The sequence below is a fragment of the Rhea pennata genome, chromosome 1, assembly GCF_028389875.1.
Source record: "Rhea pennata isolate bPtePen1 chromosome 1, bPtePen1.pri, whole genome shotgun sequence".
Lineage (NCBI taxonomy): Eukaryota > Metazoa > Chordata > Aves > Rheiformes > Rheidae > Rhea > Rhea pennata.
This window is the reverse complement of record NC_084663.1, coordinates 83,048,488-83,063,986: the sequence shown is the minus strand read 5'-3', so window position 1 is coordinate 83,063,986 and position 15,499 is coordinate 83,048,488. Positions and strand designations below refer to the sequence as shown.

At 37.6% G+C, this 15,499-nt stretch overlaps 1 protein-coding gene across 1 annotated transcript; it reads right to left on the bottom strand.

Annotated features, from left to right (window-relative positions):
- Positions 1 to 4,613: 4,613 nt before the first annotated feature.
- Positions 4,614 to 9,888, bottom strand: AKAP3 (A-kinase anchoring protein 3). The gene is made up of 3 exons (XM_062570084.1): positions 9,796 to 9,888; positions 5,581 to 7,746; positions 4,614 to 4,769 (listed from the first exon to the last, which is right to left on the bottom strand). Exons 1-3 carry the CDS (start codon positions 9,886 to 9,888, stop codon positions 4,614 to 4,616), a joined length of 2,415 nt encoding a protein of 804 aa, XP_062426068.1.
- Between the last annotated feature and the right edge of the window lie 5,611 nt (positions 9,889 to 15,499).

Genomic DNA, 15,499 nt, shown 5'->3' with positions numbered 1-15,499 from the left:
CTTTTAAAATAAAAATCCAAGAATTGACCTTCAACTACTACACCACCAAGTGCAGCTGAGACTTTTCAGAATCTGCTCTCACTGTGTGTTTCGTGAAATGTTTCCTAAGATGTCTTTCTGTGGCTATTAGCTACTGTATTTGCTGCACTGTCACAAGTTTTATAATGGCAAGAGAAAGTGTTTCCTTGAGATCTTTTCTGAAATCCTCTTTATTTATGGACTATTCTCAAGGTAAATCTAGAAAAACAAATACAAAAGTAATAATGAGATTGTTAAGGAACTGGTAATACTATTTCCATTCATACTGAAAATTACCTAGAAGTATGTCTTTAAGGGGGCAGAAATTTCAGATCAAGCTAGAATGAAAATTGGTTAAGACGAAGGACCAAAGCAGAGATTATTCAGCCACTTCAAGTCTTTCAAGAGAGAGTTAAACAAAAAACTTTTTATAATTAAGGGTGGTTAATAGAACAGGATGGAATACATTGCCTAGAGACATGATAAAGTTTTTAGCTCTAATGGATTTTCAGCAAAGATCAGGCAACTGTTTGCTTTAGCACTGTCTGTTTTAGGTAGTGCTGATCCTGTGGTGGCTCAGGGGAATAGATCAGGAAATCTACTGATGTCTCCTGCTAATGCATCTTCTCTAATTCTGGGCCTACAAACAGAAAGGACTGTCAGCCAATAACATGCTAAATTTGGAAAGGTGTGTAGTGATAATTTAAATCCATTTGTATACAAACTGAAGATTAATAAAATGTACATATGAGGAGCTGCAAATAAAAGAGGACAAAAATAACATATAGGCATTTGAAATGCGAGATTAAAATAAAATGGATTTCAGCATGGAATATGCATGTTAACATATTTGGGGAATGCAATCTGAAATAATATCCTCAAAGGGAAAAAGAAATCTGGAAATCATTTATATTGCAAAGGAGTCTCAGGGCTGATTGAGGACAGTAAATTGATGTATTTAGAGTTCCATTGTACTGGATGTAGCTCAGCTGGGACCTTCAAACTCAAGCTACTCCTGCTATAACTGAGGCCCACCAATAAACCCCCAGCACTTAGAGTAACCTTCTACAAGCGGATTTATTCTTCTTTTGAAAATTTGTCTGGAAGCGTTTATAAATTCATGGTATTTTACAAAGCAAAATTAAACTGATCACCTGCTTTGGGAAATAGCTGTGGTGTTGAGTCCATGATACCTCACCTGAAGACCAACAATCAGCTCTAGTGATACGGTCTGATGAAGATGTGGTTGAACATGATTTTCCAATTAAGTGAATAAGGCAAATAGGCACTCTGCCCCTCCTCCCCCCAATTTATGAATAGTAAAGAAGTCTGAGCAACAAGAGTCTGGATTCACTGACATTAGTAGACATTGACATTACTCTTGTTGTCTTCTGTTGATACAGAATTGTACAAGAGAGGAGTTTCAAAATTTCTGAGGTGATCTGGCAACTCGGTTGGGAAGTATTCAGATGATGAGATAAATCACACCAAAAAAAAAGCAAAAGAAGAACTCACAAAAAATAATAACTACAGAAATTGAAAAACACTTGCTTTTTCAATTCTAACAAATTATTAGACACGGTCTCTTTCTTCTGCCTTGGTTATCTTACCTTGGTTATCTTGGTTACCTTACCTGTGTGTCTAAAGGCAGATCTAAAGCCATCTAGGAAAATTCCATCCCCATATAATAGGGCAATTAATTTGAACTCCAGACCTTGGCTTGTACCAGAAGCTTTAAAATGTGGATAGTCAGGACAGACAGAAATAATACACCCCTCCCTGTGTACCGTTGGCAGTATAATTTTGTCTAGTTACAGAGAAAAACAACATGTTAATTTCCGAAACTTTTATTTCCTTTAAGTCCAGGAGCAATAACTTTATTTTATATGTTTTCTTTACCACAAAGTTTTCCATTCTGTCAGTAGTAGATTCAGCATCTCCTGCCATAAACACACGTCCAAGCATAATTTACTACTTTATGAAAGAACTTACTTTAGCTGATGGCAGTAATGGGTATGTCTGTGTTTACTCTGTGTGAGATTTACAGACTCCCACAGCATATCTGTTTGTACTTACATGCAGGAGTAAGACGTCCTGTTAGCAGATAAAAAGATTAGCTTGGATCTCTCTTCCTCCAATACTTACTTTATGATTGTCTTTGCCCTTCCTAACTATTCCAATTGGATGTTCCCACTGGCTCCTGATAGCTCTTACTTGTCCATTTAGTAGGAAACTGAAGGTAATGTTTCCGAAACAAGCAACCTACAGTCTGAGAAGTCTGTCTCCTAGCTCTGCTAAGATGATAGTCACAGAGTAAAACCATCCTTTCACTTCTTCCTGCTGTTGATATTATTTCCCTATCTAATGCAAGCTTTAATTAGAACTCCCCATTTTAACTACATCATGCATTGAAATGAGATCACTGACTATACTCTGGCAAATGAGACTGATCTGTGTGATTCTCCAGCTGTGCAGAGTGTTTTTCCTCATGAAACTTCTCCTGCTCACTATGAAAGGAATTTTGTTATCTGATATTTTCTTTTTTTATGATTGCATCTTATGAGCACAGGGGAAAGAAATGATGGTGTGCTGCACCAACATAAACACAGAGAAGCCATGCTGGAGAAGATAAACATCATTTATTGGGTTTTGTTGGCAGGATCTTCTCTGAGGGCCTACAGTGGTGGAAAATACAGCACCACTACTGGTATAAGCCATGCCAGTCTCCTGCTGCGAAGTAATGAATTGGTAAATCTTCCTGGCATGGAGGTGAGCCATCTGGGAAGCATAGCCCAGGCCACTGGACTTGACTCATGCTACCTCCACACTACAGTCCCAGTTCTGTTGTAGATGCCCTTTAAAGTTTACTGAATTCAGCTGAGTTGTTCTAGATTTATACTAATGCCAACAAGATCAAACTTGAGCATTCAATGCTTTCAAAATCCATTCAATGGGCTGCAAGGATCAGAAGGGTATGACTACTCAATTCACTGACCTTGTTTGTAACATTAATATGTATGTACTGACTATATAACTGTGTAAGTGTTCATAAAGTAACACAAACGACTGGCCTATATCAGCTATCAAGTACATAGGTATAAATCTTGATGAAGGCTAATGATTATTACTTACAGTTAATTACATTACTTCTGTTACTTTAGTTAGGCCTGGTACATTTCTAAATATATTCCTTTCTTGTAATACTAACAGACCTCTTGCACACACAGACTTTATGTGATATGTCCATTCAATCATCTTGTAAATCAGGTAGATATATTTAATTATTCAAAAAAATCACATCTGATAGCCCATTAACCATCTTTTGTCTTCTAAATTTGCTCCATTATTTCAGTATCTTTCTGTTAAAAGTAGTGGATTTGCTAGTCAAGGAGCAATCTTGTGAAAATGTACAACTGAGGACACTTGCATCCTTGCACCTTATTAAGTAAGGTCTTAATGTATTTCCCTACATTCTCTTTGCCTCTGAATAAAACTATGTTGCAAATATATCTCACTTGATCTTCACTGTCATTCCTAGGTCTCTGTCTGTGTTTTTTCCTGGCTTCTGTTTCCACTGCATATTTGTATTTCAGATTATTTTTCTGCTCTACCTTGTATTTTTCTAAATTCTATCTCTCCTGATTTTTCTATCCATATTTATTTTTCAGAGTCATAGTCTATGCTCTCAGAATTTTTGTCTTTTTCTAGATAGTATTATCTGGAAATTTCAATAGCATACTATTTTATCCATTTTCCACATTACATAAAATAACTTTTAATGTCCAGGCCTGAAGTTTAAATCACCACATGCTTTTCCTCAATTTCTCTGATTTTTATGATGTCACTCAGCAAAGTGTATTTATACAGATTTCTGAAGAACAGACTATAGAACAGAGAACTTGGTTTTGTACATGCTTAGACACCAATCTCGCGCTTGCAAATGCCTTGTGATAATGTGCTAACCTTGAGGAATGCTAAATGCTTGCTGGGAAACAGGGATTGGCCAGATTGCTCGACTGATAGGCTTGCTTGTTACAACCTCTGAGTCACTCCAGAGAGCAAGGAGTTTGCTCTTCCTTGAATGTTCCCTCTTTTTCTTTTCATTCATATGCAGTTATCCTACAAATGGAGAAAGAAGCATGCTGTATCATGTTTAGTGTTTTGCAGAGGAGAACCAAATCTGGTAACTGCTCAGTCAGTATCCATTGGACTTGACTCCAAGCATGTTCAAAACTCTAGGTAAAGAACTTACGTCCCTTTGTACGAGACAAAACTCTGCCTCAAAAAAGGTACTCAGGAAGGATAGAAACTCTGTGGTGGAAGTAGCCACAACTTTGCTTTGTGGAGGCAGGTAAAAAGGAGTTTACAACCAAAAGTTTTCATCAGACAGATTTCCTGAGGTATTTATTTTTTTTTTTAATTCATATGCTTGCTCAGCAGGAGTAGTACAATTAATATCAGCTCCTCCAAAACTCTGGTGGATAAATGAGTCTGAAATGATGGTGTTCTGTTAGGTGCTCGGCTGGTATCAAAATTCTGTGCTTGGCTGGCCAGCATCATGATGCTGGTGAAGACATGAGAGGCAATGGCTCTGCTCACAGGTTATTAAGCAGCCAGTCCAGGACTGGCAACCGATCAGTGTTCCCCAGAGCCTCACTAGACTGCCTTTCCTTCTCGTATTTCAGCATTGCTTGTATAATTTCTCCAACTTTGTATCCCTTCTCCACTGCTATTGATGACAGTTTCTGAAGCTGTGAAAAACAGAAACACAACAGAACACAAGTGTGATATACCAGAAGTTCTGCTATGGTTGATTATTTTTAAGATGAACTGAAGAAGAGTGTGCTCTGTGTGTGTGTGTGTGTGTGTGTGTGTGTGTGTGTGTGTGTGATGTAGAAGATGCATCTCAGTCATGTATTTCCGTTTTCCTTTTGGAAGCCTATACTCTGTGTGGCTTGAGTCTAAGTCTGCCACCCTAGAAACAATTACAGTAGGTGAAGATCTGCAGTTTGCTAGGTCAGCAGCAAAGGGGAAATGACTCCAAACACAACTCAGGCTGCTCTTCATTGTTCAAGTTGGAAAAAAAAATATATATATATCCAGAATACAGCGTGAAAAGTAATTTTGGATTCTGAATTATTTTGATATTCAGAATTCACAGAAATTCAGTAACACAGGTAAAAATGTTTGTGAACAATTCATAATCTTTATCATGTTAGTATTTCTTTGTTAAATAGAATTGCTATTAAAACAGTTATGAATATAAAAATCTTTAGGTAATATATGTCGAAAGCAAATATATTTGTTTTCTTTAAAATTAGACCATCAGATTTGTGAAAAAAACAGCTTATAATTTTACACCACCTTTGTACTGAATTAAACGTACATGTATTTCTTTATAGCTCTAATTCCTATAAATTTACTACCTTGTAACAATACAGTAGCATTAATTTTACCAGACTGCTATCCCAGCCACTTACTTAAAAAAGAGAAATATCTGAGGACTGGGGGGAACAAACAGACAACTGAATCCAATTACATTCTAATTTCTGCCCTACTTACCTTATCCAGGAATTCCTCATCATCATCCAAGAAGTATAGCACGGGCATGTCTGTCTGAGAGGCAACCATCCACTGCAAAAGGGCTCGGACCTGTTTGTTATATATGTTTTCAGAAGGATTCTGATTAATCACTACCACCCTGTGACCTGATACAGTTTCTTCACTGGACCCAACCATAGAGTCAGCAGTTCCCATGCCCTTAGAGCCTACTGATCCTGTGACATCTTCCTGGCTCCCTGTGTCTGTTGCAGGCGACTCAGGGTTGCTGTATTTAGCTACCATAAGACTCAATTTTGTCACTGTATCCACCAGACTGTCAATAAATTGTGCACTGCTCCCATCTTTTCCGCTTAGGTCAAGCTGATCAGTAAATATTTTAGTCAGTCCAGACATGGCCTCTTCACAGGACTGCTCAACATCTGAAAGGCTAATATGTCCCTCAGCGCTTTTGACAGAATTCTGGTTCATTTCATCCATGCCTGGATTTCCAGGCTGACCTTCTATTTTGCATACAGTTTCATTTATTAACTTCTGTACGAGCATTAGCATAGCACTGGACATTCCATTTTCAGGCTTCTGTCTTTCAGTGTCAGATTTCTGCGAATCTGACTCTTCAGCTTCTTTTGATGAATCCTGACTTGTTTCTGAAGCTTGTTGGAAGGTGGGACCATAGGACTCCTCTAACAGGAGCCCAAAGGCAGTGGGACCTGGTTTGCTAGTATCGTTACCTTCTGCTTCTTTCTTGTTGGCATTCTCCTGCTGGATTAGATGATACTGTAACAGCAACAATGCAGTTACAATCAAGCGCTCTGCCCATGAATCTGATGAGCTGTCATCAACATCCTGAACTTCTGAACCCCAGGTCATGTTGTCTGGTGATCTTGTTCTGGCTTCCCTTCCTGGTTGTGATTTTGAGCACTGGCTGCACTGTTTCTGATTTTCATGCCAGAGGGTAAGCCCTTGTTTAAGGATGTGGTTACCCACTACTTCTGCACAGGTCATTTCTTTTGGCAATGTTTCAGATTTTGTTGCTGCAAATCTCAAGTTCTGAGCCCTTGCACCTGCTGTTCTTGAACCTGTCTTCATAGATGCATATGATAGACTCTGAGACTGAGATTTATCTCCTCCAGGTTTTTGTACTATTAAGCTAGAATGCAAATGATTCAATATTGCTTGTACAATTTCTGCAGCCTTGCGACTTCCTACTGTGAACAGAGTCTGCTTCACTGAAGAAGCAAAATCTGAATTAGTCAAGAGTTTGCCTGTTACGTCATGTAAGTTTTTCATACAGGAGTCAATGAAGTCTGAAACTACTGCCTTAGAGTGCTTCAGTAACACATTTTTCAGCACAATGCAAGCTATATTTGAGTCATTTGCTCGACCTTTCATGGTTTTCATAACTGAGACCATCATGTCTGAAACCATATTATTGGCATAATTTAGTATCCCTTTGCTTAAAGTATTTGTAAATTCATCTTGGCCAAACCGTTTTCTGTGATTGCATTTTTTGTTTTCCTGGACAGGGTCATTTCTGTTGGAAGACTGTCTTACTTCTTTGTAAAAAAATGCTTTCTTAGAAGGTGGATTCTCTTCAAACTTAGTTTCTTTCATGTTGACATGAGTGACATTCTCTGATGGGTTATTTTTATCTTCATTTGTACCTACTCCAACAGATTTATGACATGGTTCCCCAAGAACAGCAAAATGTGTCTTGTGCATACACGAGTCAGGACCATCTGACTTTTCACTAATCTCTTTATGAGCCATTGCAATGACAAGATTAGAGAGGTTGTCAGCATAAAAGGAAACCTCATCTAACCCTTGGTTGCTTTCTATGGTAGTATTCTGATCATCTGAATCCTTTAGCTCCTTTGGATTTGAAGTGGTTTTCATCTCAAAGTGAAAATCTGGTGACCCAGTGTTGGATCTGACATCCATACTAATACGTTCACCATACACACTGAATCCTCCTGGTGATACATTACGCTGCTGGAAGCTCTGACTCCCAGTAGATGGTTCTCTTGGGTTTCCATCACCCTTTTGCTGCTCAGCAGTCTTCAGCACATCCTGAATGCTAAGTGCACATCTTTCAAGGTCTTTTTGAAGCCAGCTCAAGATTTTGAGTGGATCAGATGTAACTTGTTTGAAAACTTTTGCTGAATCAGTCTGAGGAATAAAACAAAATGGAAATGCATGAAGATTCATTACCCAGTCTATGCGACCATTGGTGCAATGGCTCTTCCCATATCAAGGAATTATGTGCAAGCATCTGATGAAATTCTGACTGATCTTAGTGATTACTGAAGAATTAATACGTGTATTACCATCAGCGGTATTATCAATGATACAAACTAGCTCCACAAGTGACAGTAACCATGTAAATACAGACAAAGCCTTGGTGCTTTTGCTATCACGCTGCTAAAGCTTTTCTTGCTGTTTCTGTTGAGGGCTACTGTTGTTCTATGAGTGATCTCATATTGTGGATACTTCCAATTTTATGTTAGATTAAAAACATAGTCTCTAATCTTGTAGCCCTCTGTGCTGTTGTTGTTCCTTATAAACAACATATAGTCAGCCAGCTACTTCTCCTGTATATCTTTCTACAGCAAAAGGGGAGGAGTAGCATGTTTAAATAGGAAAGAACTACAGAAAAAGCCCAAAAGAGTGAGGGATTTTAGGGACAGGTATCTCCATATTTTTGTGTTCTGAACCTGTCAGATACTTGAAACAACAAGCCCTTTTGCTTACCACTGTTCTCAAGGCAGTGTCTGCAGCATAATTTTACAAAAAAGCGTATACATGTTAGTATTAAGCAGTGCAGCAAGTACTGGGAAAAATGTGGGGATATAGCATGTGGAAACAACGTATGTTCACTCTTTCTTCCACTTCAAGAGGCAGAACTAATTCCACAGGAAAATTACTTAAGCTTGTTCCCTCTCTATGCCTAAAAATGGCTTTGGTATAAGAAGGTGTTGCATATGGAGAAATTTTTTTACACTTAGCACTGAGGTTAGTGTAAGTTTTTGGTAGACTTCAAAACTGTGGGCATTGTTACAGGTATTCTTATCAAGATAGGCTCATGAGCTCATTTAGATAACTTCAGCTCTGTTAGGTAACTGCAGAGTGGCAGGCACTTGATTTAAGGAGCTCACAGTCACCTGCTAGAACTCATCAAACATAGCTTTGCCAGTGGCACCCTGGTCAGCAGTGGTCACAATAGAAACATCAGTCATTCAAAGTTTACACCTGTGCCACTCCTTATGGCCTGAAAGCTTAAATTTCTTTGGACTGGCATTAAACCATATTTGGGTCCTTCTGACTGCTCTTAATGGCCTACTTCTGCTAGCTGGGATGGTCAGCACATATGACATATACTTTAGTAGATAGTCGTGTGATCAGCTAGGTATCCGCCATGCTGTGGCTATGCCAGAAATGATTACTTTCCTTCTTATGATTCTGTGTTAAGGGTATGAATTTATATGTCTACCTGATGGTTGGAATATTGTACAGGTTTCAGCTTGCAGTATTTATATGTTTTATAAATGATGGAAAAGATAGCAGAGTGAAAGAAGCCAGTCTGAGAAAGTAGTACGAAGGAGAGATAGCTATATTCAAAGGAGTCACTAGAAGAGCAGAGATGAGAAGATTAATTGGAAAGTTGTAGAGGATTGCAATTCTTTACCCTATGTTCCCTAGTGCAAGCCAGGGTAAATCAGAAACCAGTACAATATTCCAGACAACATTAAGCACTGAGCAACCTCCCCTTACGATCTGGAAAAGCATGCAGTGGTTTACTTTGGCTGATGAGGTAACATGCATATATCAGATGAGGAATTCTAAGTCTCAGTTCTCTGTGTGTGCCTACCCCTTTTACAGTACAAGAAATCGAAAATTTTTCCTTTCCCTTATTTAGACAACAAATTCCTTAGGGCAAGGAAGCAGTACTATCATATGCAAGTGACGGAGACCTTCCTACATTCAAGGGATGACAGATCTTGAATAAAGCAATGAGACAGGTTCAAAGTTGTGACATACATGCACATATTTGATACTGCATCTCAGTGCAGTGTTCAGTTTTTTTAGTGAATTTACTGAGGAAAAGGTGTAACTCTTAAAATTTTTTAAACAGACAGAATCTTCTTGTCTTATTGTCTTGGGTAATTTTTCCATGTGCAAATACATATGCAAAATAATTAGACAAAAGAAATTTCTTACCGTCCAGTTGTGTTCTTTCTCGCCTCCAGGAGTGTAACGATCCATTTTACAGAGCCCTCTCTGGCTCTGTAACCAGTCAATATTTTCAGACATCTGTGATTAAAAATACAAAAACAAAAACCTTACAAAGGTGCAGATATAAAAAGAAAAGAAGGATTTACAGTGTGTGGTAAATTATGGAAATCCTAGGTTTTCAAATTTTCTGCAGAGAAGTCAGGATTTAATCTGATAGCATTACATTCTGTTTGCATTTATGGAACAATGGGTTTGGATAGATGGGACAGATTCACACTGAAACTGAGATCTGTCAGAGAAAATGAAGCTCTTCTAAAAATTTCTGAATGAAAATACATGTATCAAAAATAAAGGATGCTTTTGTAGGGTGAGCCTGCAAATTTTGTGAATTCATGCAGCTGAATATATTACACATGGATTACAAAAGACATAGAAAGTTCTAATTTAATGTCTTAGGTCTAGAAAATGTCCCCACTTCTTTTGGAAGTAAGCTGTAATTAAATTAAGTTTTAGAAATAACTTACTTTTTCCTAGGATACCTGTGAAAGTCTGAAGTTTTGTGATTTTCCTCAAAATTTCCAAGAACAACTCCTGTAGGCCGCCATATACAATCAGAGTCTAAAATGGAGAAAAATTGTTTCTAAGTTATCTTCGCAAAATGATAATGCTAGTACTCTAAGTTTGCTAACCTTTAATTTACTAAGAGTGTTGCAATGTGTTTGAGAACAACATAAATCAAACGCAGCAATATTATCAGAATTTCCAAATCTCATTAGATGCTAATATTATAACTGAGGATTGTCAAAAAAAGAAAGTGAGCAAAAAAGATCTTGTTAAATTTTTGTCAGATACCAATAGCCTTTCATTCTATGTTAAATACCTTTGCCCCGTATGCATATGGGCATATGCCATATACTAATCTTTCTCCAGAAAATTTTTCTGTTCTCAGCATTTTCAATATAAGAAACTCCGTAACAGGAAGAACAGGGAAAGCAGAAACAAAGAAGAATGAGTAAGCATAAACCACATCAGAAAATAATTAACTGAATGACATAATATCACTAAAATTATTCATTAATGTTGAGAAAGAGTTGGGCTCAAAAGGTAAGCACTCAAGTTAAGGGCAACCCTCTTACAATCTAGAAAAGCATGCAGTGGTTTACTTTGGCTGATGAGGTAACATGCATATATCAGATGAGGAATTCTAAGTCTCAGTTCTCTGTGTGTGCCTACCCCTTTTACAGTACAAGAAATCGAAAATTTTTCCTTTCCCTTATTTAGACAACAAATTCCTTAGGGCAAGGAAGCAGTACTATCATATGCAAGTGACGGAGACCTTCCTACATTCAAGGGATGACAGATCTTGAATAAAGCAATGAGACAGGTTCAAAGTTGTGACATACATGCACATATTTGATACTGCATCTCAGTGCAGTGTTCAGTTTTTTTAGTGAATTTACTGAGGAAAAGGTGTAACTCTTAAAATTTTTTAAACAGACAGAATCTTCTTGTCTTATTGTCTTGGGTAATTTTTCCATGTGCAAATACATATGCAAAATAATTAGACAAAAGAAATTTCTTAACTGTCCAGTTGTGTTCTTTCTCGCCTCCAGGAGTGTAACGATCCATTTTACAGAGCTTTCTCTGGCTCTGTAATTTGTCAATCTCCGTAACAAGAAGAATGAGAGAAGAAGAGGGAATGCATAAATGAAGAAGAATGGGGAAACATAAATGAAAATTAATACTAGTGTAACACTAGTATTATTCATTAATGTTCAGAAAGACCTGGGCTCCAAAATTCCTTATGCTCCAAATCCTGCAGAGTTATGCAGATAGTTAATTTTATAATTTGTGATTTTTTCTGTTAATTTCAGTGGACCTACTCACCAAGTACACTTTAGTAAATGTTCAAGTTTGGAAACAAATGCAGTACAACACATGCAAACTTATCCTACTGCATTCATTAAACATCATTTTTTTAAGCATCAAAAAATGCCATCCAATTTCCAGCCTGCAGCACTATTACTGCTAAAAAGGTTTGGCTATGGATATAGAGGAAAGTTGTCAACTATACAGTTGTTCTCTTGTCCCTGAATGTTTTTCATTTATTTAATGGCACACAAAACCATCTAAGATTACTAATCGTAGTCATGAATTTGAATTTGAATTGTCTATTATATACTTTTTGCATTTGACATATATCTTTATAGCTTTTTCAATGATTTCTTCTTTTTGTCCACTTTCCTTCTTTATTTGGGTGGTCCATATTGCTAGAGGTGGGAGGAAATGCTTACAGTCTGGATTACAAAATCATTAGGAAGACTCAAGAACAGATAACGCTACCTGTAATTATTTGCAAATGACTAAGTTTCAAGTTGACTGTCTCTCTTTAAATCAGAAGGAAAACAGCTCAATTCATTACACCCAGTATATGCTGAAACAAAGCCTGCCTTGCTGGAGAGCAAAGGGGATGGAGAAAAACAATTCCGTCAGTTCAATTCAGCAAAAGGATAGGTGGGAATGGGAAGCCCCAGAGATGTCTTGCTGTCATTGAGCCTAACTGTAAGGATTAATTCACCCAGCCTCCCCAGAAAGTGAATCCCTTCTCTGATAAAACAGTTGGTGCTGGCTGAGGAAAAGGTGAATGGAATTAAGATTTGTGTATTATAGATAACAAAAATAAAGGCATTCTGGTAATCGTTTGAGACAATATTTTACACAAATCCTGGATAAGACCAATCAATGAACAACCTACAGTGGAAAAAAAAATTGAGGAGATATGCAAGGGCTATGTGCTCATGAAGCTCAGAGAAGAATGTATGGAGTGACTGACCACTGCTATTGCAAACAAAGCTAAACTTATCTCTGAACAGTGGCCTTTGATCTAGATAAAAGGCTTTATCTGCTGAGCGAATCAAACAGCTATGTAACTGTTCATCCCTGAGTTAATCAGAAGAGTGCAAATGTCTGAGTTAGCCAGACCAACATGTGGGGGGTAAATATGTGGGTCAGCCTAAAATATAGTAGAAAAATCAAACGAAGAGCAAAAAGAACTTTGAAGAGAGCAATAGGCTTGAGCTGTTTTCAGCCCTTCCCAATGATTAGGGACACCTAGGGTCTTGATGGTGAGACTCATAATGAGAAACACATTTGTATCACGATTCAGCTATATACTCCATTTACTATAGTCTATTAAGTACAATTTCTACTTGTATTATAAGTTAAATACATTGCTGTATCACTCTAAGTGCTAAGTCAAAATCTCAAATAACATCAAATAACTTCAAATAAGGAAATTTAGTACTGAAGATTAAACCCTCCAAGCATGGAATATCTAAAAGAACCTGATCAGAGGATATTGGACTCTGACATTGGGTCAAATATGATGGATATGCAGGATAGCATAAGTTTCAACTACCAGGACAAGTAGTTCTAGCAGGAGAGATGCCATAGGTGTGCACTGCTTTCCTTGAGGTAACTGTTGGAGCAAAGTAGCCACATTAGAGCCTAAGAATGTCATGGGTATCTCATGTTCCTTCTGTACTTTGCACTGAGTTCCAGGAGATGTGCTTGCGGTACACCCTCAGCTTCCTCTTCCTATGACACTTTCAGTCTCAGTGATCTAGTCTAACATCATTTTCAGCTGAGACTGAATTTAGCCTGTGGTAACTTTTATATGTCAGTGCTAAAATATTATGTTTATGTGGGTCTTCTGTGAAATGGTCACATTGGTTTTTTTTCAAAGTTATTTACTGTTATATATTATGAGAAAGACAATTTGTAGGGAAGCAAGGATAAATCAAGCCATTCTTATAAGAATAAAGAAAACACAAATAAGGAAAAATTAAGAAAAAATCAAAATAGGTATTAAAAAAGTCAGAATTCTATATAAATAGAGGAAAGTGTAGTATTGTGTTTTTAACTTCAAAAATATGCTATCTAGAGGAAATAAAGCTAACCAATAACAATAATATCAATACGCTGTTCTAATAAAGTGCTTTTCATTATTATATTTCTAAACATTTCACAAATAAGGTATTATTATTATTATTCGTCTTGATAGATGGGAAAGCTGAGACATGAGAAGGCTACATGACTTCCAGACATCACAGAGATAACCAGCAGTAGAACTGAGAAGGCATCCCAGGTCTCCTGAGTTCCAGCTTTGTGCTTGATCCACTGACAACGTTGTGACACCCTTCTGCCATCCACAGTAAATAGTTAAGCTTCATCTAAGTCAAGTTTATAAGTAGCATCACAAGAAAGGCCCCATCACACAAAGATCTCAACAGCATGCATCTGTTTCCTTGCACTCAGAAAGGCCTTCATTCAGATGCTTGGGATGGTTTAATTGCAGTATGAGAAGTTACTATTTTGAGAAAGTTACATCTTAAAAATCAGACACTTCTAATTTACAGGTGTTAACAAATGAAATAGATGTAACATAACATTTACACAGCAAAGGCACTTCCTCTCTTCCTCCATAGTGACTGTCTTCCTCCTGACTGCCAGACTAAGCCACTCAAACACTTCAGTAGAGAAAACCCCACCAGAAGAGGAAGGTGGAATTTCAAAGGAAGGGAAGTGAATTTCTGCCTGCAGTTCTTCAAAGGAAAGAGTATCTGCCTGCTATTCTTCACTGACTCTTTCATAAAAGCAAGATTAGAAACAAGGGAGACTATGGAGAGGGGAAGATTCAGAAGCAAATAATCTAAAACTATTTCACAGTGGTTTCTTAAGCTGCAGAGCCATCCAGACAAATTCAAAGAATTACGAAAACAGATAGCAAATGTAGTTTCCAGGCAATAATTCACGGTCTCATTTTTCTCTCACATGCATTAATAATCTCTGATTTACCTGCTCTGAGTAGGTGGCCCGTAAGATAGCTTTGTCTGTGTTACCTTTTAAATCTTGCACAGTCGGCATTTGTAAAACAAAGAATTGATTGGACTTTCCTACCTCAGCAACATTGGTGTGTTGGGCCCAGAGAGCTTTTAAAGGTTGGTTTTATAACCAAGTTGTTAAGTTTTTCTCACCAGAGAGACTCTGCGGTCTCCCTCTTATTCTGCTCCAATTGGAAAGCAGGGACATCACAATGCCTCTGGGGACACCAGTGTTTCCACAGCAACAGCAAGGCTACCAGGAGACCAAGAGTGCAGGGGCTCCTGAAAACTGAGTCATGCCATTTGTTAAAGCTAGCATTTACAACTAGTCTACCTTTTGCCTGAAGTGGGAGTGCTGAGAGATGGATTTAGCTTTTAGTAAATCCTCACACATTTCAAGTGTTCTGTAACCCCGAGGCTGCTTTTAGACATTTGGCTCTAACTTCCCTGGGTTTCAAATACAGCAAGGTAGCCACCAATCAGCATTTTAGTGTTCTAAATTGTTTTTAAAATCAAACCCAACTCTCTGTAAATTGCTCATTTAACCTAGCACCTAGAGCTGTTGCAAGTTGGATGTATCCATTACCTTAGTACCTTTTTTATGACTGCATCACTGTAATACACGAGCATCTCTGGTCAGCTAGTACATATTATGCCTACAACAGCACTGTTGAAATAGCAAAGTGTTCTTTTAGAAATAAAAAATGGAAACCACAGAACTCTGAATTATCTTTTGTTAATGGTTTAGAAAATTATGACTCCAATTCTGTGAGAATATGTTTTGACTCTATAGCAGAGATCATTAA